Here is a 21,000-nt window from a genome sequence, read left to right as displayed (position 1 = left end):
AGCGCTGGCGGGAGCGTCCCGTGACACGTATACCTGGGAAAGATGTGCTGAACCGGCGCAGCCATCGTGTTGTACGGAGCCGGCCGAGCCCCGCCCCTCTTTCCTCGTCAGGGTTACCCCCTCCACCATGCACGCCCCGTTCGGAGAGACCTTTCCCTGCTCAGCTGCCACGGACCGAGCGGCTCGTCGGGAGGCGGACACCCAGCAGCGTCGACGAGGCAAGCGAGAGGCGCCCGGAGCGAACCCCCCCTTTCCCCACCTGCGCCGCGCCGTACGGCTGCACCTCGGCCAAAATGGCGGCGGCCGTGTGGCGGCTGCCATGTTGTGCCGTACAGAAACCCCTTCCCCAGCGGCGAGGGGCGCCGGGGTGACCCGGCTCCGCCATCTTGCCGTACGGCGGCGCGGCGGGGCCGGGGCGGGGGCCGGGGCGGGCCCGGCCGGCCGAGGGCGGCGGCGGCGGCCGGAGATGGTGATCTGCTGCGCCGCCGCCAACTGCTCCAACCGGCAGGGCAAGGCGCGCCGCGGCGCCGTCTCCTTCCACAGGTAAGGGCGGCCCGCCCGGCCCGCCGCAAGTGCCGTGGCCGGGCCGCCCGCGTCCCGGTCCCGCTCCCCCCGCCGGGCCCCCGCGGCAGCGGCTGCCCTTTGTTTCCCTTAGGGGAAAGCGGCTCGGTGCTCCCGGAGCCAGCAGCCCCGGCCGGGCAGCGGCAGCGCCTCTCGCCGCGGGGCCTGGGCCCTCCCTGGCCTCTCCCCCGACCCTCCCCAGCTGAGCCCCCCGCGGCCCGTCCTCCGCCTCATCCCTCCCCGGGGATGCTGCCGGAGGTGAGTCCCCGGGGAAAGCCCCTAGCTCGGGAGTCCTGTCGGCAGCGGAAGCTGGTTCCCCTACTCAGGGGCTTTCTTCCACCCCAGGCATTTCTATATCTGATGAAATGTTATTAAACACCCCCGGTGTAAGCAGCACCCGGGTTACGGAGGCAGCGCTGGGCAGCGTGTTGGCTGAGCTGGTGTTTTGGTGGTGGTCACATCCCCCTTCCTTTTGGACAGGGTGTTCCTCGAGGGCTGGTGAGAGGATTAATGGGTTGATTGCTGATGAAAATGGAAGCAACACCTTTTAGTCTTGTGTGAATAAACATCAAATATTTCAGCCCGAAGTGAAATAATTCTTAAATGAGTGCAATTTCATTCATAAATGAGTGTAACTTACCAAAACGCAACTTTCCCCAGAATCTCCTAAACCTAACCGTCACCTTGGACTTGGTCATCTTAAAGGTCTTTCCAACCTCAACAGTTCTGTGATCCTACAGTTCCGTGATTCTAAAAGTACCAACCCTTCTGATTTCCAAAACGTAGCTTATTTTTTCGTCTGTTCCTTTAGATTCCCTCTGAAGGATTCCAAGCGCTTGATTCAGTGGCTGAAAGCTGTTCAGAGAGACAACTGGACTCCCACCAAGTATTCCTTTCTTTGCAGTGAGCACTTCACCAAAGACAGCTTCTCCAAGCGGCTGGAAGACCAGCACCGGTTGCTGAAGCCCACTGCTGTTCCCACCATCTTCCAGCTCGTGGAGAAGAAACACGACAAGCTGGATTATGTCAGGAGCCGAAGGAAAATAGCCAGGCAGGTGCCGGTGCGGGATGGGGAGGCCCCGCGGGAAGGAGGAGGTGAGGTAGCATCTTCTGGCCAGGACTTCATGGTGATGCAAGGGAAGAAAGAGATGGAGGAGGCCACTCTGCAAGAGGAAATGGGATCCATGTCCGAGGAGGAAGAGGCCCTCCACAGCCAGCTGGACGGCCCTCGGAGAAGGACGTTAGGGGATAATTTGGGTGCAAAGCCTGGAGCGCAGAAAAAGCCCGAGAGGTCTCCTGTGGAGGACTGTGCCCGGGGCAGCTGGGCGGGGAGCTGGGTGGCAGACAGAAGCGGTGTGTCGGTGGACGACTTCACCCCTCCTGCCTCTGGTGCTTGCAAGTTCATCGGCTCCCTCCACTCATACAGCTTTTCCTCCAAGCACGCCAGGGAGAGGCCGTCTCTCCCCAAAGAGCAGCTAGAAAGGAAAAGACCAAAGAGAGACGTGGAACCGAGCTGCAGCAGCCAACTTTTGGGACACGATAAGGCCGTGGCAGAAGTCTCCTCGACGTCATCCCTCACCGCGACCCCCCAGAAACCCTGCCAGGGTCTGTCGGCGTCCCCGGCTGACCTGACCCCTCGGCCCGCCACCGAGGCCGTGGTGGGGCGGAAGGGTGACACGGACGCCAACCCCATGTCCATCAACGAGGTGATCATGTCAGCCTCGGGGGCCTGCAAGCTCATCGACTCCCTCCACTCGTACTGCTTCTCCTCCCGGCAGAGCAAGAGCCAGGTGTGCTGCTTGCGGGAGCAGGTGGAGAAGAAGAATGGAGAGCTGAAACTTCTGAGGCAGAGGATCAGCCGCTCCGACAGCCAAGTCAGGAAGCTGAAGGAGAAGCTGGATGAGATGAAGCGGAACAGTTTCCCTTACTTGAACAGCCCGATATCCCAGGACTGTGGTCAGTATTCCCAGGGGTGCTGCACTGAAGTGGAATGCCCTGTTTTCTTAGGGGCTGTTTAAGTTGGAGGCTGTAAAGCTGTGATGGGGAAAAGGTATGAGAGAGGGACGTTTTGGGAAGGAGAAGTAGCAGCTTGTGTCAGACCAGTGGATACAGATTAAAGAATTCACTCTGTGCGCACACAAGTTAATTCTTATACCCCTAACCTTTCCAAGGTTTGGAATGGGAAGTTAGGTCATGGTGTTGCAGGCAACTCTCTTGACGAGTTTATTTTCTTTTCTTTCTGGATTATTTTAATTTGTTTGTGACTCAGTGGCTCCGGTTAGGATTTTCCTTCTTCGTTTGGACCATGCCTGTGATATTTTTTTTTTTGGTGTGTTTAATGAGCTGTCCTAGCAGCAGGTATGGAAAGCTGTTGTTGTCTTCAGTGGCGTAAGATGTAGTTTTGGTCTTGGATTTCATATTCTGCACTCAGTACTCAGGATACAGGAAATGTAAGTGAGGTGGGAGGTATCAAATACGACAGTGTCGTGATACACATTGAGGTCGTGATTTGTGAGCAAATGTCTGTGTTTGCTTTGATCCTTTCCTCCTTCGGAAGACAAAAGAGGTCTAGAAACATCACAAAGCAGGGAGCAATGAAGAATGCTTCTCTATTCCAAAAGTAATCAGCACCTGAAAACATAGGGGAACTCAGTGAGGGATGAGGTCACATTAAAAATTTGTTGCGTAGAAGTCAAATCTGGCCATAACCCTTCTTGCAAGAAAAAGTGTCTGTTAAGGTGCAGTTTGTGTACAGTGGCTGTGGTTGCAAGGTGCAATTCAGGGCAAGAGTTTAGGACCATCTAATGGTGGTGTGTGTGTGGCTGCTGAGAAAACACTGGGTTGCCTTGGGAAGGATTTGTGCTGTAGGGCTTGCTTGGAGAAGTCATCACCTTTGGAGTGTTGGGTGTCTCTTGGTGGGTAATTCTTACCTTTCCTGTAGGAGAAAAACTTCATGGCTTCTTCTGGAGCTGTTGGACACAGTCAGAAAAGGTGATGCTGGCATAGATGGGCTTATTCTCCAGGTTGTTGCAGCATGGCCAACTTCCTCACTGAAAGAGGAAAGTAGACCCTAACAGAATACATAAATTCATGAAGGTCTACACCCAGTGCTACTTTTCCCATATGTATCTAATTTTCCTAAGTATGGGAAAACTCACACTTTGATTTGGGTAGAGGGGAAGAAGTTTTCCCCTGGGAAATCCACATAGTCTTGTTTGTCCCTTCTGGTCTGCGTTTTTGTAGTGTTTAGATGTCAAACTGAAGAAAATAAATACAATTTTAGGTTTCTATAGCTGTTGTTTATATAAAAAATATTTTTATATTTTAAAAATTTATATTTTTATTTAAAAAATATTTATATATATATGTACATATACGTATTAAAAAAGATGTCTAGCTTTGTTGTAATACCTTCACTGAAATACTAGTTGCAGAAAGAATATCTTTAAGGATGTTTTTCTTTATTCTGGTAAGCACTATGATTTTTCTCCTTTTGCCCAAAATTAATGTTTTTGTACATATATCTTTGAGAAGTGAAAATTTTATGTTCTTGTAAATTATATTCTTAATATATGCGTTACACAGTCTGTTTTATAAGGGAAGAAGTAATTTTCCGTAATGGATTGACCAATTTGTTACCCTCTCTGCCATCTTTTATCAACAAAACTAGAGAACAGTGTGTGAAAATGAACCATTTTGGCAATTGTAGCTTAGTGTGATGGGAGGTTTATATTGAATCCTTTGGCTGGGAACTTTTTTAAAGGGTTTTTTGGTGGCTGACTGGCTTTTTTTTTTATTATTTATTTTTTAGCTTGATCTTGGTGCTCTTCTGTTTTAGACTCTTTCTCTTGTGCTCATAGTAATAGTTTATGGCAGTGAAAATAGCTGATGAAGTGCAGCCAGCTGCTGCCAGGCAGAGACTGGTTCATGCCCAGACACTGAGTTTTACTTAAATACAAAGCTGTGTTACGAAAGGCTTTTCATATTCATAAAAATACAGTCGGGTAGCACATTAGGTTAATAATAATGATAGTCTTTGTTAGTAGCTCTGTCTCAGCTGTCCCAAGTCATCTGATGTGCGGTTGAGGTGATGGTTTTAGCTGTGAACCTGAGCCTGCATATTTTTTTTTCTGCTGAAGGCAGTTCCTTGAGTATAAGTACCTGACTGGACTGACTGTGCAGGTTGCTACCTGTCTGCATCCCTGATGTTCAGCCATTTCCACAAAATCCCGAGCACCAAAAACCACCTTTAGGCCCACACCCACTATGCAGAGCTTCATTTCGGTGCTAGTTCTCACATATTTTCCTCTAATGAGACAAATAAATTTCTGCTGTCTGTATCCAAGCTGCAGCCGGCTGGGAAGAGCAGGTTCCTGCAGGATTGCTGCACAGCAGTGCCTGCCAGCCACGCTCAGGGCTGGGTGACTCAGGCTGGGCAGGTGGCTCCCACCTGCAGCTGTCACCATGTGCTCAGGGGTGTTTCCCAACCTGTCCCACCGAGGGGGATTGACTCAATGCTTTGGGACAAACCCCATGCTGTCTCCTGCACAGCACAGCTGCCATGGTGGCCTTTTCCATCTAAACTTTCAATTTGGGCACTTGTTTGGTAGGAAAATGTTTCCTTCTGTTTCACAGGCTACTTCTGAGGTCCATGGACCAAAGGCTGAGGAATGCTGTTGGCAGAGGAGCACGGTTAGGCACGGTGCACCAGGCAGGACATGGTTAGATGTAGCTTCTGGAGGACAGCAGGATGCACTGGGAGAAATTAGGGAGAGCCAGCAAGCAACCAGGGATGTGTCCTGGGGAAGGCATGACTGTTCTAACTGCACAAGTGCTGTCTGACCGTCTTGTTCTGCATGAAGCTCTCACAGCTCTGCTGCATCAGGTGTGCTCGCTCAGCCAGGACATCCCTGCTGCTCCTTCCAAAATATCACCTCCTCTTACCGTGGCCCAGTTTGGTCTGGTTATAAAACTACATCTCCCAGCAGGCAGCAGGACCAGTGTCTTACCCAACCATGAGATCACTTCCCTCATAGCCATCTTACCACCCTGCGCAAAGCACCTTCTGGGGGCAGGGGGGGCTGGTGGCAGAGCAAATAGCAAAATATCTGCGAGTATGGCTGGGCATGGAGCAAACACAGGTAGGATTCCATGGGATTCGAGTTTCTGTGTTCATCAGAGAGGTAAAGCTCGTAGAATTCAGCTGCTTGGGCATGTGAGGAGCCTCTTCCATGGTGCATGTCTGTTTTCATGAAGGTCATATTAAAGGCAGGAGAGTTTGCAAAATGAGTTCATGTGAAAAATGGTTAGAGCTCTGCTAGGAATCTACGGGAAATCTTAATTTGTTCCAGCTTGGATTTGTCTTTGAGTATTTGTGCAAAGCCAGTGTAGAAATGGGGTCATTTACGGTACTTTTTACATGCAAATGAAGCATAGTTGGTGAACTTTGGGAACAAGGAGAAGGATTTGGAACATTTAATGTGTGGTTTTGTGCTGAGATGGAGTCCTGATGCCAGGTCTGTCGGGCCTGAAGTGGCGTTTCCCATCGAGGTGGTGACAGATTTTCATTCACGTTGCAGAAAACAAATAGCAAAATTCCGTTCCTCATTGGCAATGGTGGAGATGCTATGCTTTTACCTGTCTGAGATCTGGACCAGCAACAGGCCCATGTCCAGTTCAGCTTGAAAATGAAATGTGTCTACTAGGTCACTGAGATATGCTTGTCAGGGAAGTTGCCTCTACCAGGTCAGGCACTGCTAGCCTGGCAGCTCCATGGTAACTTGGAGATAGATTTTGGAAAAAAACCTGCTCTTATTCTGAGACAGCAGGTGCTGTGTGTGATTTTTTTGTGCCCTGTCTGGGATGGGAACGGCCAGGATAGAACACTGGTCCATAGGGTGGGACGTTACAAAGAGCAAGGGAGCTATAAAGAAGACTGAGAGCGAGATAAGGAGTAGGAATATGTGTGCATAGGTTAAGAGTGGGGCTGAATCCATGGCAAAAGGTATCTTGAAAGAGGCTGGGTGAGAGTTTACCAAATGGCCAGAGCACTTGAGTGGGAGGTGAACTGTTCTGTGCTCTGCATGGGAGCAAGCAGTGTGCAGGCATTCCAGCTTTGGGACTTGGTTGAGGAAGGCGGCTCCTTGACCTCTCCCTTGGAGAGAAAGGTAGTTGGAAGGGAGGAAACAAGACTTTTTGCACTGCTGTTGGTTTCATTTTCAGCGGGATGGTCTTGTTCTTTCCATGTTTTTTGCCTAATAGTCTATAGAGTTTGTGCATTAAGCATTTAATTCTGCAGCGAGTCTGCAATGACTCACAACAAAAACCCAGCTTGCAGCTAGGAAGCAATGAAACAGCAAACTAAGGAAAACTCGAGAGAAAGTCAGACTGCGTTCAGGTAGGGTGTTTGGTTTCTCATAATAGAGTGTAATTTTAAAAATGTTTTCTCTGTATTTTGTAATGCAGAACTCTGGCAGTGTCTGCAGGCACTGGAGCATTTACCACAGAGGCAGTACCACCTTAGTACTTGGCTATGAAATTAATTACTGAGTCTATAACATGAAAATTTGTGAATATAACCACATTCCCAGCTTTTGGAGCAGAGATGGGATGATCTGTTCAACACCTGATGGGATGCATCTTTCTCAGGGGAAAAAGAGTTCTAGCACAGGAGCTGACAGGCCTTGTCAATAGGGCCTTAAACTAGCTTGGAAAGGGGAAAGAGACAAAGCCAGAGTCACCAGTGATGAGCAGTGACATGGAGTGCCAAAATTTGAGGAAAGGAGCACTAATAGGATGCGTCAATCTGTTTCACCAGGTGTTGGCTACAATGTACCACACCTGAAATGTTTTTGCATTAATGCAACCAGCATGAGGGACCAGTGAGGAGCTGGAGCTTTGGCCCAGTCCCAGAGATCTGACATCATTGGCTTTAGTGAAACCTGATGGGATGAGTCCTGTGGCTGGAGTGTACTGATGGACAGTTCCAGAATCTTCAGGGAGGACAGGCAGGGCAGGAGAGGGAGAGGGGTGGCATTGTATGTAAGAGAAGGGTTGCAATGTCTGGAGCTCACAATTGGCAGTGGCACAGTTGAGAGCCTTAGGCTGAGAATGAAGGGGAAAACAAATAATGCAGATGTCACTGTGGGAGTCTACTGTGGACCTCCCAGCCAGGACAATGGCACTGATAAATTATTCTTTGAAGAACTAAGGGCTGATTCCAAGTCAATTGCCCTTGTCCTTATGGGGGACTTCAACCTGCCAGAAATTAACTGGGAACATCACACAGCTGATACAACCTGGGCCAGAAGGTTCCTAACACACCTGCATGAACAGGACCTCAGTAGCTGACTTGGAAAGATGATCTTCTGCTTGTCAACAGAGAGGATCTCGTGAGCAAAGTGAACATTGGGGCTATCTTGGCCACTGCAGCCATGCAGACATCAGGTTTAAAATATCCGGTGAAGGACAGCAGGAAAAGTGTCAGAAAAACCTCCACTCTGGCCATGAGGAGGAGAGCAGACCTCATGCTGCTCAGGCAATTAGTGAGTAAAGTCCCCTGGGAAGATGTTTTTGCAGGTGCTGGGGTCCATCAGTGCTGGTCAGTTTTTAATCATCATTTCCTAAGGGCGCAGGAACAGCAATTCCTAAATGTCAGAAGTCAAGCAGGTGAGGCAGAAGGCTGGCTTGGCTGAACTGGGATCTTCTCTTGGAAATAAGATGGAAAAGGAAGGTATGTGCCCAGTGGAAGCAAGGTCAGGTGACATGGGAAGAATATAGAGATGCTGCTCTGCACTGTTTGGAGAAAATTCATACATGCAAAGCTCAGTTGGAGTTGAAGCTGCCAGAACTGCGGAGAACAATAAAAACATTTTTTTCAGATATATAAGTGGCAAAAGGTAGTTGAGAAATAACAGTGGCCCATTCCAGGATGAGGATGGTCGCCTCACAAACAGGGACAGGGACATGGCAAAGGTGTTTTATGCTTCTTTGCCTCTGTCTTCAACATGGATGATGGGGCTCCGTGCTGTGAACTAGAGGACCATGACTGAGAATGGTCACCTCCCAGTTAACCTAGAAGTTCTGTGGGATCAGCTGCTCCAGCAGGATCCCTGCAAAGCAGTGGAGCCTGATGGGATTCATCCACAAATCCTCAAGGAGCTGCTGATGTCATTGCAATGCCTCTCTCGATGATTGATTTTTGAGCAGTCTTGGGATTCCAGAGAGGTTCCAGCTGACTGGAAGCTGGTGAGTGTTGTCCCAATTTTCAAGAAGGGCAAGAAGGAGGACTCTAGGGACAACTGGCCTGTCAGTCTCAATTCCATGCTGGTAAAATAATGGAAGAGATTATTCTGGGAAGTATTGAAAAACACCGAGAGTACAACACAGGCATCAGTCACAGTCAGCACAGCTTCATGAGGGCAAGTCCTGCTTGTCGAACCAGATTTCCTTCTATGACAGGGTAACCAGTCTAGGAAAGCCAGGAGGTGGAATCATTTTGGACTTCAGCAAAGCTTTTGCTCTGTTTCTTACAGGGTCCTTCTGGACAAACTGTCCAGCCCCCAGCTGGATAACTGTGTTACATGATGGGTGAGCAGGTCAGGCACAGTGGGTGACAGTGACTGGGGTGACACCAGGCTGGCACCTGTCACTGGTGGGGTTCCACAGGGCTCCATCCTTGGCCCTGTTCTTTTCAGTGTCCTCATTAACAACTCGGACACAGGGCTTGAAGGAATACTAAGGGAGTTTGCCAACATCACTAAACTGGGAAGAGCTGTCAACTCCCTCAAGGGCAGGGAGGCCCTGCAGAGAGACCTCGACAAATCAGGGATAGTTAATCACCAACCATGCTCCTTAATTACCAGAACCTTGATGATGATGGTGATGATGATTTAAACCCAGTGAGCAACTGTGCTGAAAGAAGAACTGCAGGGAACTGCCCAGTTGGTGCTGCAGAACTTGCACTTTGAAGACTCTGGGAGTTAGTTTGGGATTTGTTTGGGGTTTTTTGGTGGGTTTTTTTGTTGTTGATGTTTGTATGGTTTTTTTTCTTTGTGTTTTCTGCAGGAAGTGTTGTTCCCCAGCTCAAGGAAATAGGTTATGTGCCTTGTTAGCAACCAGCTGGCTGCTCACCGTGTCTTTGCTGATAAAGCTGTCTAGGAATTTGTGCCAGTGTAGCTTTCTGTGCCTAGGATCCCACTTGAGAGCCATGCTGGCTGTGTAGACATGGCCTGAGGGGGCTGTCCAGCTGCTCTGTCTGCTTTGTGTCATGGCAGGGAGAACACAGTATCTGCTGTTGCAAAGCCTGGACAGCCAGTTCCAGTCTGTGTTACTGTGCAGGGTGCGATTTGGTTTGTATACCCCCCGGGAATGGAAAAGATGTAGAAACAGTCTGAATTTGGAGGGATGGAGCGGGGTCAGGTGGTGAACTGGAGCTGACCTGTGTGTTCAGGGCCTGGGCACAGTGGCAGTGGCTTGAAGGCTTCCTGAAGGAAACAGATCAAGGTGATCAGACGTGTGGTTTTTGTCTCCCAAACTGTTACAACTCATGAATGTCACAGTTGATTTCAGTGAGGTTTTGTAGAACCACAGGATGGTTTGGGTTGAAGGGACCTTAAAGCTGATCTTGTTCCAAGCCCCTGTGATGTGCAGGGACACCTTCCACTAGACCAGGTTGTGGAGGAGCGGTGTCTTGGAGGTGCTGGATCCCTAATAGCTTCCAGAAAGCATGTCATCTGGTAGGGGAAGGTGATTCCAGGAATGTTAAGAAAGAGGATGCAGAGAGAGCTTCCCTGTTATTAGGTAAAAGAGGAACTGTGCATATGAATGCAAGAGAATGAAGAAGACACCATATGAGTGTGGAGCTTTAAGCATGCAGAAGGGTGACCAGGGTCTCTTGCACTCCAAATTCTCAGATGTCATTTGTATTCTTGATATAGTCACGCACTTACATTTTAAGCCACATTAGTAGGTTTTTTGCAAAAATGGTGTGCCAGGAGTTTAGACCTTTAAAAATAGACTTGCAGGCCCTGTTCATCAGTGTCAGATGAGTTTCTCTTGACATCTATAAACCTGAAGTTTGAAACAAAGCAGCTCAGCAAAGAACTTTTTTGCTGCTGCAATAATCTTGCATTTACCTGCCCCAATCATGACATAAAAAAGCAAATTTCTTTTCAAATGGCTACTTTTCCTTTCGGATGAATTCAATCAGACTCTCTCCTGTCTGCCTCCCCTCTTGCTTTTCCACTCTCCCAGCTCAGAAAGCTGCCAGGAAGAAAAAAAGTCTTAGTCCACCAGTCAGAGACCAACACTGAAGGTAAGAAGAGCATTGCATGGGATGAGATCAGGATGTCTGTACTTCCCTGCACTTCACTGAGTCCCTGGTCCTTATTCATTCTGCCACATGAGAACTAAAGAACTCATTGGCTTTGCCACCATCTAGGTAGTTTGGAAAAGTAATAATGTCACTTGGCCATTTTGTTTGCCCAGGTGCCAGAGACTTCAGGATATACAGTTACAGCTTCACTGTTCAGCTGGCTAGAATTCCAGCTCTTTGGAGTGAGATGTGCTCCTTGGGTCAGGCACCTCCAGCCAGGCTGAACGCTGCACAGCAAGGCAGTGGAGTCAAGCTGGGGGTACTGGAAACGATCAGTTGGCTTCTCTTGGCTTATAACCAAGTCTAAAGAGTGGCAATGGGTAAAGCCATTTCTTCCATCTGTTGTTTTGATGCTTTTCCCTGAAATGCAAGCAGAAGAAAAGGAAGTGTCGTGTGAAAGCACTGTGGTGACAGAAAGCATCCTGCTCCTGGGATGCTGACCCAGGAGAGGGCAGCAGCAGCCCAGGCTGCAGGCCCCTGCAGCTTTTCCAGAGCTTTGCTTTTCACTTGCACGGTGGGAAATGAGGCTGCAAAAAGCTTGGAAAGAAACGCAGTAAGGAGTGAAAGGCAAACAGCAGTCGGAGGGAGGAGCAGCACACTCCTTATCCACAGAACTGTGTGCTCTTCTCATGGAATTGGAAAGGTGAGTACAAGGAAATACTGTCTGGTACACTGACAGTGCTGTACAGATTGTGAGAAGCCCTTTTCCAAGTCCTGGGTAAGCTGCTGGGGAATGCACAGGGTGACAGGATGTTCTACAGATCCTGGCTCTGATGCTGTAGACTTTTATCATCTATTTCCTAGTGAACTCTCATGTTTCCTCATGATGCTTCCCTTGCAAAATACTTCAGGATAAAGCAGAGTAAGTAGCAGCACTTTGCTGACATGGGCTGGCTTTTAAAACCTGCTGTCTGTGGGAGTTGAGTACCACAAGTGGTCTCTTTTACCCAGGAAAGCTGCTGTTCCTTCTTTGGCATTTCAGATGTGGACTGTGTTCTTCCTCCTTGCTCAGCTTTTTAGCCTGACATTTTGTAAAGAGCACTGTGAAACTCAGACTGGTCAAGCAAATTTTGACCACAGCCTTATGCTTTTAGGTCCTGATTTCTCCCTGCAGTTGAGTGTGTGCCTTTTAGATTAACCAGACAGGCAGCTTATTCTTGAATTCTTGATCTCACTAGGAGTGGAAAACAGCCCCCTGGAACGCCCACCTTGCCAGTGCAAAACATTTATCCCATGAGGGGGAGGAGGACATGCTTTAAGCATACTTCAGTCATATTTGTCAGCTTAATAGACTACTACTGGAGTAGCAAACAACACATTTGTGTGGGAATCTGTCTTTCCCAAGATCCCATAGGTGACGTCTTGCTTTCTCTACTTACACCTTAGTAATGGGTCTGCTCTGCTCTTCACATAGCTTTAAATTGTCTCCATTTTCCTGATTTATTTTTTTCAGGTCACAGCCTCTGAAAGTAAGATGCGAAAGTATTGTTTATCAAAGCTCTCCCACAGCACCAAGCCTGACAGAGTTCAAGAAGCATTTGGACAATGCTCTTGGGCACATGGTGTGACTCTTTGGGATGGTCCTGTGCAGTGCCAGGAGTTAGACTTCATGATCTTTGTGGTTCCATTCTAACTCAGCTTATTCCGTGATTCTGTAAAATGATTCGTCAAAGAAATTTTAACTTTGTGAAACAGACCTTGGTTGCTTTTTAATAACTGCAGTGACAAAGGGAAGTATCTTTCTCTTCCCTTTACTTTTTAACTTACAGGCACCCAAATGTTTCTCTTTGTCCAGAGCCTAAACAGAACAGCTTCTGAATGATTCCTGCTTGTCTCTTTGTATGAGTTCAGGCCATTGTTAACCTCTTAAAAAAAGAAATTTAGCCAAACTTTCATCTTGAATATGTGCACAGCCTGATTTTCTTTTGAAGTGAGGACTCATTTCCTTGGCCTCTGAAACAAACAGGAACAGTATGTACTCAGTGCTTGAGAAAGATCAGCCCACAGCATTAGAGATTTCATTATCATTTAATGATTATTCTTTATGCTGAGATTTCAGTCATCTTCTTCCTTGCATGTAGATGGGAGGAGGCTTGATCTGAAAGAAGAGAGGAGTCAGAAATGGACCACCTGCAAGAGTGCTCTGTGTGCAGCTGGGGGCTGGTTTGGCAACCGACCTGCTTTCCATGACTGTTCATTGTTCCCCATCTGCCCTACCACCTTGGAGCTGGCACTGCTCTGAAGAAAAGCATTGCTGTAGTGTTGAACCATTTCTGAGGTGTTTTGTGTTCACCTCCAGCCAGCTGGAGGCAGCTCACAGCAAGCTGCAGAGCACAGCCCCCTGAGTTTTCTTTGTTCCTTCTTTCTTCTTCCTCCACAGAGACTCCCCAGCTGAACCCTGTGATGGAACCCCTGTCCTGGATGCTGGGCACCTGGCTCTCAGACCCGCCAGGAGACGGCACCTTCCCTACCATGAAGCCCTTCCAGTACCTGGAAGAAGTGCACATCTCTCACGTGGGGCAGCCCATGCTCAACTTCTCGTAAGTCCAGGGTCTGTCTGTGTTGGCAGCAGCTGCTGGATTGGAGCAGGCATGGCTCCAGGGGGAGTTGTTTGTTTCTTTTCCAATGGCAAAGTACACAAATTTTCACCTACCAAATGAGATGATGTTGCATTACGTGACTGCGTGGTCTGACTTCTATTTACCTTGAGAACTTATGTTTAATTGGCATTCTTTGTGGAACTCCCACTTAGAGACAGAATAAATGAAGGAGCTATGGCATGGCCGCCAGGCTTGTCCATTTTAAGCTGTGGTTCTCAATCTTCACCATTGTGAAAATCTGAGAAAAATTAGTGCTTATCAAACCATATGGGACAGGAGGCAGGTAGCTTAACTACTTGCTTTGGCTGCAAGTGATTGTTCTAACAGAAATCAAAAGAAATCTGGAGGGAAAGAAGTGACAAGTTGGCTACTGCTCAGTGCTGCTCCAGTGCTCATTTGAGAGGGTGAGTTGGAAAATGTGTTGCTTTGAAAACGAAGAGAAGAATTAGAAGATGGAAGTGCTGTGTGAGAGATGCTCTGTGCTCCTGGAGTGGGATGGAGCTGCCAGCTCAGCCTGTGACTGCTTTAGTCCTGTTTCCAAAAGAAACAAAGCTCTGACAGTCTTGCTCTGACTACACCTCCCTCTCCAGCTTGTGAACAGTTGCTGATTTGAGTCACCTTTTATTTTATTCCTCCTTTTTTTTGTGCCAAGGAGTTAGATAGCTGTGAGCTGCTGAGCTTTGGGAAGCACCAGGAAAATAGGCAGCAGGCTTGGAGGACAGAGACCCTGTGCTTTCCTGCCTTCTGGAGCAGTGGCTGTTAAAAGACAGTCCCTGTATTCCTTGAATACTCTGAGCACTGAAAGCTGCCTGATTTAAGTTTGTTTTACTTTTGATAATCAGCCATGGTATGGGTGACAAAACCTACAGTTCTTAAGGCCTCCTGAAGAATAAATAAGAATCTGAGGTGAACTTTTTATATTTTTGAAGGGGGTGATGGGAGAAATATGTCTGCTCTGTTGCTGCCTGCAGCAAGGAATATACAGGAAAAACTGACTTGCCAGCTGTAAAAGTAAAATAAAGATGATACAGTAATTTCAGATATTTATTTGAGAAAAGGAAGCTTTTGAGACAGAGTGTGGCTTCAGCATCTGTGAAACATCTGAGTTCCTGAGGGGTTTCTGAGCTAGTTCCTAGAAAGACCCAGAGGTTGTGGGAAATCTGAAGCTTGAAATTAAAGACTTAAATCCAGCTCTAAGAAATATCTGTGCCTCTGTAAAGTAACTGTATTTTTCGAGGTTTACGTCTCTCAACTGTGAAGCGTTGTCAGTCTTCTACTCTTCAAAGAGTACTGCAGGCACTCATTTGGTTAGATAAGAGTAAACCAGGCCAAAAAATGTCTTTTGAGTGCAAAATACATCAGCTTTTGTGCTCTGATTTCTCCTCAGATTCAACGCCTTCCATCCAGATACCAGGAAGCCCATGCACCGGGAATGTGGATTCATCCGCCTCAAACCTGACACTAACAAGGTGGCCTTCATCAGTGCCCAGAACACAGGTACAAACCTGATATCCATGCTGGGGAAAAGAAGAGGTTGTTACCTTGCTGGGCCATCTCATTACTATTTCAGAAAGTTCTCGCACCTCTCATAGTTTTATTGAATTAATTTTCCAGGTCGGAATTGCTGCTCTTTGGCACTGAACCCACAGTGGTTCCTAAGCTAGGAGAACCTCCCAGTGTCTGGATGTAGCACCTTGGTTCTTGTTACCTTAGGGGGACTGAATGAGAAGGAACCACATCTCAGTTGCCATAAGTGAAAGTGTTAAACCCCAGCTGATGCTTTAATTTGTATCTAAAATGGCAGGTGCTGAAGGGAAAAGTGCCAGTTGTGCTGTGATACTCGTCCCACACGCTGTGAATAAGTCTGGCTGGATTTTTCTGAGCAGCATTCCATGTCTGAGGTTGTGTGGATCTGCAGTTGTCAATAGTGCTAGGGCAAATAAAACCATTCTTAACAGGGCGTGATGCTCTGTTATGTAGCCTAATAGATCATGGAATGGTTTGGGTTGGAAGGGACCTTAAAGCCCTTCTCGTTCCACCTCCCTCTAGACCAGGTTATTCCAAGCCCTGTCCAACCTGACTTTGAATATTTCCAGGGATCCAGGGGCAGCCACAGCTTCTGTGGGCACCCCATGCCAGGGCCTCACCACCCCTTCACAGGGCCTCACAGGGAAGAATTTTTTCCTAATATCTAACCTAAATTTCTCCTCTTACAGATTAAAACTGTCCTCCTTGTCCTATCTTTATCTGCATGTGTATCTTCCTCTTTTATCTTCCTCTTTTTTATAAGCCCCTTTTAAGTACTGAAAGGCCAAAATTATAATTGTCACATGCTTAAATAACATTTGTAGCCTAATAATATGTATGTCCTTGCTTCTCCCTAGGTCTGGTGGAGGTGGAGGAAGGGGAGGTGAATGGACAAGAGCTGTCTATAGCTTCTCACTCCATAGCCAGGATCTCCTTTGCCAAGAAGCCCCATGTAGAGCAGGTGAGTGCACACAATGAGCCATTCCTGTAGCATTGCTTGCCCCAGAAGGAGTCTAGTTGAGAGGATAGGTTAATTAGCATGCTTTAATTACAGAATGCCATCAGGAGTTCTTGGAAATACTGCATGGCATCCTGGCTTATTCTTTCTGTAAGAGCCTTCGGAAGATATTTTGTACATTACGAGACTCAGAGGGATCATTATGATAAAAACTGACAGGCTGGATCAGAGCAGCTAACCCAGAATCCTGTCTCCAGCAGTGGCCAGTAGTAGGTCCTTGGGGAAGAGAATAGGAAAGTCTTTGCTAAATACTCTTTTATTAATGCTGGTTTTCTGGATTGATTGCAGTATGAGAATGCACATTTAAGGTACGGTCAGTACTGGGCCTCACAAGGATATTTTAGGAACACCTGCAGATCTTGCTCACTTGCTTTTCAGAGCATTCACACCTTCTCTGGGCTCTTTTCCCATCTGTAGCTGCAGGGCAGGCCTGGCACTTGCTGTCAGCTCCACCTTTGGCTGGCTGCTTTTGGGGGGTTTGACTTTTTTGGGGGGTTTGACTTTTTTGGGTGTGTAGCAGGGGTTTGTTGACACAGCTGGAAGGGGTACAGCCATATGTGAGTACAGTGGCACTGCTGGAGTCAATGTGGCATCCTGAGGTCACCACTGGAAGTGTTGCTGTGACCTCTGAAGCTGTCGTGGCTGAGCAGCAGCTGAGAGACAGCAAGGCTGAGCAAGATCTCACAACCTGGTTTTTGTGTGCTATAAAACTGACTCACAGACAGTGGAGAGCACAAGTTTGTGTAGATGTAGACAAAAATTTTATTTGCCTACATACATAGTGTCCAATCTTTGGAAAGTCCTAACTCCCCTGCCTTTGGATGCATGTTTTCAGTTGTTGGGTTTCTCCTTTCCCAGGAACAGCTGTATTGCCTCCTTTCTGTAGCAGAAGTAAAGCCATTAGATACTGTGGATGTCAGCTGGGGAGCAGAGCTCTTAATTGCAAATATTTAAATAAAAGGAGCTGTCCTCTTCAAGTCACTGCATGAACTGTGGGCAGAGAGACTGGCAGGAGGAGAGGGGAAAGCACAGAACACCAGCAGATTCCATCCTAGTTGAGAGCTCCTAGGCTGGCTTAGGCTGGAAGAAGGAAGCTCTGGAGCTGGAGGTGGAGCTCTGGCAGCTCAGGCCCAGGGAATGGTCCTAGTGAGTATCTTGGAGACCCTTGCTGGAAAAGGAGGGTTTGGAATGAGAGGGGGTGTCAGGAATAGCAGCAGGACCAGGGAAGTGATAGTTCCCCTGTACTCAGCACTGGTGAGGTCACAGCTTGAGTGCTGTGTCCAGTTCTGGCCCTCCCAATTTAGGAAGGGTGTTGAGATGCTCAGACACATCCTGAGAAGGGACACCAGAGAAGGCTGGTGAAGGGCCTGGAATACAAGCCCTATGAGGAGAGGCTGAGGGAGCTGGGGTTGCTTAGCCTGGAGAAGAGGAGGCTCAGGGGAGACCTTATCACTCTACAACACCCTGACAGGAGGATACAGCCATGTGGGGTTGGTCTCTTCTCCCAGGCAACAGTGACAGGACAAGACAACAGCCTTAAGCTGCAGCAGGGGAAGTTTAGACTGGACATTAGGGAAAAATTCTTGACTGAAAGTGTGATTGGGCACTGGGATGGGCTGCCCAGAGACGTGGTAGAGTCACTGTCCCTGGTTGTGACACTCAGTGCCAAGGTTTAGTTGATAAGGTAGTGTTAGGTCATAGGTTGGACTTGATCTCAGCAGTCTTTTCCAACCTAGTTAATTGTGTGATTCTGTGAACCTGCCTTGTTCCATGGCTAATGGGCTTGGAGCTGCTATTACGGAGAGGACCACATTCTTTAGGAGAGAAAACTTGTTTATTCACCTGCTGTAATCAAAATATCCTTCCTTGGTGGTGTGTTGACAGCAGGCATACAGATGGCAAAGAGAAGAAAGCCCAGGTAAGGAATTTCACCTGTGGATGCTCATCGCTTGATTCCCTTATTTCTTTTCCTACTCTCCGTTTAGATTACCAGAAAATTCAGGCTCAATTCTGATGGGAAGCTCGAACAAACTGTCTCAATGGCAACCACTACGCAGCCCATGACTCAGCACCTCCACATCACCTACAAGAAGGTGACGCCCTGACGCCAGGAGTGCCAGGTCTCCTCGCCGAGGACAAGGAGCAGGACATCATGCACCAAGAGCAGCAGCAGCTCAGGAGCACGGCGTGGCAGACCCTGGAGCAGGCTGCCTGCGCTCGTCCCCAGGGCCCTGGAGCTGCCCGTCCTGTTGAGAATGTTACTCAGATGTTTCTGTAATGGTATATAAAAAAAAATAAATAAAATGCTTTTATTTTTATGGCCGCGTCTTTGGCGTGATTGCAGGGTGGTGTGTGCAGCCTGCTGCTCAGCAGTGCTCCTGGAGGGGCTTTGTGCTGCCTGTTCATTAGCAGGGGCTGGACTGGAGATCCAACCTCCTGGGGAAGCTGCATAACTCGGGGGAAGCTGCAGGTTCTGGACTGGATTTGCACTGTAGGAAAAGACTCTGAGAGCTGCAGAGCCTGTGCAATGAAACTTGGCTTAAATATCCCACACCTTGCTGTGGGACAGCAGAAGCTGTCACAGGCTCTGATCCCAAAGGTGCTGTCCAGCAGTTTGAAGGGAATTGGTGCAGTGCTGGAGGTCAGGGCCAGACCTTGGCAAGCTTCAGTGCAGAGTAGCACAAGAGTGTGGGGGACAGCAGAGAGTCAAAGAACAGAGAGAAACTGCCAACAGTGGGCATGGATCTCAGCAGTTTCCGACTGGAATCAGGATGCAGCCTTTGACCTTCACGAAATGTCTTTGAGTCCCTCAGCAATGAGGGAGGCAAAGGACTTGCATCACTGCTGCCCTACAGCAGAGACCACATGCACCTCCTCCCTGTGATCCCATTTGAAGTGAAGCCTCTGTGGCCCATCTGCAACGAAAACTGGGATGCTGAGAGGGGCCTTGATGGTTTCTTTGGCCAGTTTGCTCATTGCTGCAGGACTGGGGGAATGGGAGCTGTGGGAGAGGGAAGGATATGGCTGTGGGAACGTGGGGGAGAGGGTGGGATGTGGCTGAAGAACTTGGGAAGAGGGAATAATGTGGATATTCCAAATGGGAGGGGCTATTCCTGGTTGCTTCTGTGCTGCTTTGCTTATTGCTGTGGGCATGTAACCCAGAAGGAGAAGAGGAAAGGGGGAGTCCCCTGGAACTGTTAGCAGATTCCAAAGGGAGCAGTGTCTGCTCTTCCTGAGGGCCAGGGCGAGGACAGAGACTGAGGTAGAAGTTTGAGGCAGAACCTCCTCCTCTCTCCTGGCCCCACAACAGCCCTGTGGTCCCAGGGAGGCTCTCTGGGCTGGAGGAGGCAGCCCTGGTACAGCCACTGGCTGAAGGGCCCTGCCTGTGGAAGAAGTGGCCCCAGATGGGATAAACCTGTTTAGGGGGTCTCCTCTGGAGAAGCCCAGAACCATTCTGAGGCATCCCCAGGAGCTGTGAGGTGGCTGTGTGTCCCAAAGGGTACCAGGCCCTCACTGCCACCCTGCTCCATCCCCTTCCACAACCCAGGTGGCTGCAGAGCTCCTGGCATTGGGGCTGAGCTCCTGCCCACCCCTCCCTGCTGCCTTGGCAGACCTTGTTTCCCAGGAGTAGCCCCCAAACCGGTGTCAGGAGTGTTGGGGGCTGTGTCTGCCCCATTCAGGGCAGCCAAGCACAGGGTGAGATTGTTCAGGGTGACCATGGCCTCAGGGTGCCTTCTGCCCTGGAGATGGATGGAAATCTCATGGAGGTGTAGGTGGGAAACCCTGGCAAGCAGGAGGTGACCCTTTGGTCCTTCCCAGCATCTCCCCCTGAGCAGCACCCTCCTGTTGGAGCCCCCAGGCTGTCTGTAATGGATCCCTTGGAAGGAGGCATCCTTCATGGCATCTCAGAGACAGGGGTCCAAACCTTGTTTTTGGGGCATGGTTTGGAAAGAGCCAGGAGGGACCACCTTCCCCTGGTGGTGGCCAAAGCAACACCACGATGGCTTCTGGGAGGATCGAGCTCCAGCCAGAGAGGGGTCATGCTTAAGAGAGACTTGGAGTAAGGGGCTGATCCCATTGGAGGCTCTGCAGCACTGGCAGGAGGTTTGCTGCTCTTTGGCACGAAAAAGCATCCTGGATCACAAACATCAGTACGGCTGAATGTGACTTGGGGCATGGCACATGTGTGCAGGCACAGCCCAGAGCTCAGCCAGAGTCCTCCATACTCCCACTTCCATCCTCCCACTGCTGCAAATGGATGTTAACTTGCTGGGAATTGCTCTCAGCCCTGCTGGTTTTTAGCTGGGCTTTTAGGAGGAGCAGTGGGAACCACCCCAGTGCTGGCTCCAGGCGAGTCCCACCGGAGCATGGTGGTTTTGGCGTGTGCAGAAATGAAATAAAAGCCCTGGTCTCTGGGGAGCCAGCCAGCCGAGAGCGGATGAGCGCTCCCATTAATGTGTCATTAATGTGCAGCTCTGGCGTCGGCTCTTTTGGCAGTGCAGAGGTAATTACAACCCAGCTGTGAAGTGTTGCACATGGATTTATTTACTGCCTTATTAGTGGCATCTGTTCTCCCAGCGAAGCGGCTCAGCTGCTTGCTCTCGTTCAGAGGAGCCAGTGGAACTCATGGTGTGGATGGTCTGTGCTAACTCACATCCTCGGGCTGCAAAGGGGGCTAAAGGAGCTGAGCACACCACTGCAGCTGCATTTTGACCCTGCTTGTACGTTTAATGCCTCTCCCCAGCACCTGAGCTTCACCCCAAACCTGAAGGATGTGGCTGTGTTTGAGATCCAGCAGGATTTCTCCTCCCACCTGTCTCCCAGCACTGTTCCATGATGTTTTACCATCAGAAAATCACAGTATTATAGAGTCATGGAATCATTGAGGTTGGAAATTGATTAAGATCATCAACCCAGCA

General features: G+C 48.9%; 1 protein-coding gene across 2 annotated transcripts; it reads left to right on the top strand.

Moving 5' to 3' along the window:
- The first annotated feature begins 259 nt into the window (after positions 1–259).
- THAP4 (THAP domain containing 4) lies at positions 260–18,399 on the top strand. 2 transcript variants are annotated; one of them, XM_085069878.1, is made up of 6 exons: positions 260–543; positions 1,466–2,517; positions 13,317–13,476; positions 14,924–15,033; positions 15,921–16,024; positions 18,067–18,399. In XM_085069878.1, exons 1-6 carry the CDS (start codon positions 320–322, stop codon positions 18,184–18,186), a joined length of 1,770 nt encoding a protein of 589 aa, XP_084926004.1. In that variant the 5' UTR covers positions 260–319; the 3' UTR covers positions 18,187–18,399. The 2 variants fall into 2 exon arrangements, with proteins under 2 accessions (XP_084926004.1, XP_084926003.1); XM_085069877.1 differs by having other exon boundaries at positions 384–543; positions 1,373–2,517.
- The last annotated feature ends 2,601 nt before the right edge of the window (positions 18,400–21,000 follow it).

The sequence above is a fragment of the Lichenostomus cassidix genome, chromosome 9, assembly GCF_008360975.1.
Source record: "Lichenostomus cassidix isolate B80296 chromosome 9, HeHo_3.0, whole genome shotgun sequence".
Classification (NCBI taxonomy): Eukaryota; Metazoa; Chordata; class Aves; order Passeriformes; family Meliphagidae; genus Lichenostomus; species Lichenostomus cassidix.
This window is presented reverse-complemented; position numbering and strand designations above follow the sequence as displayed.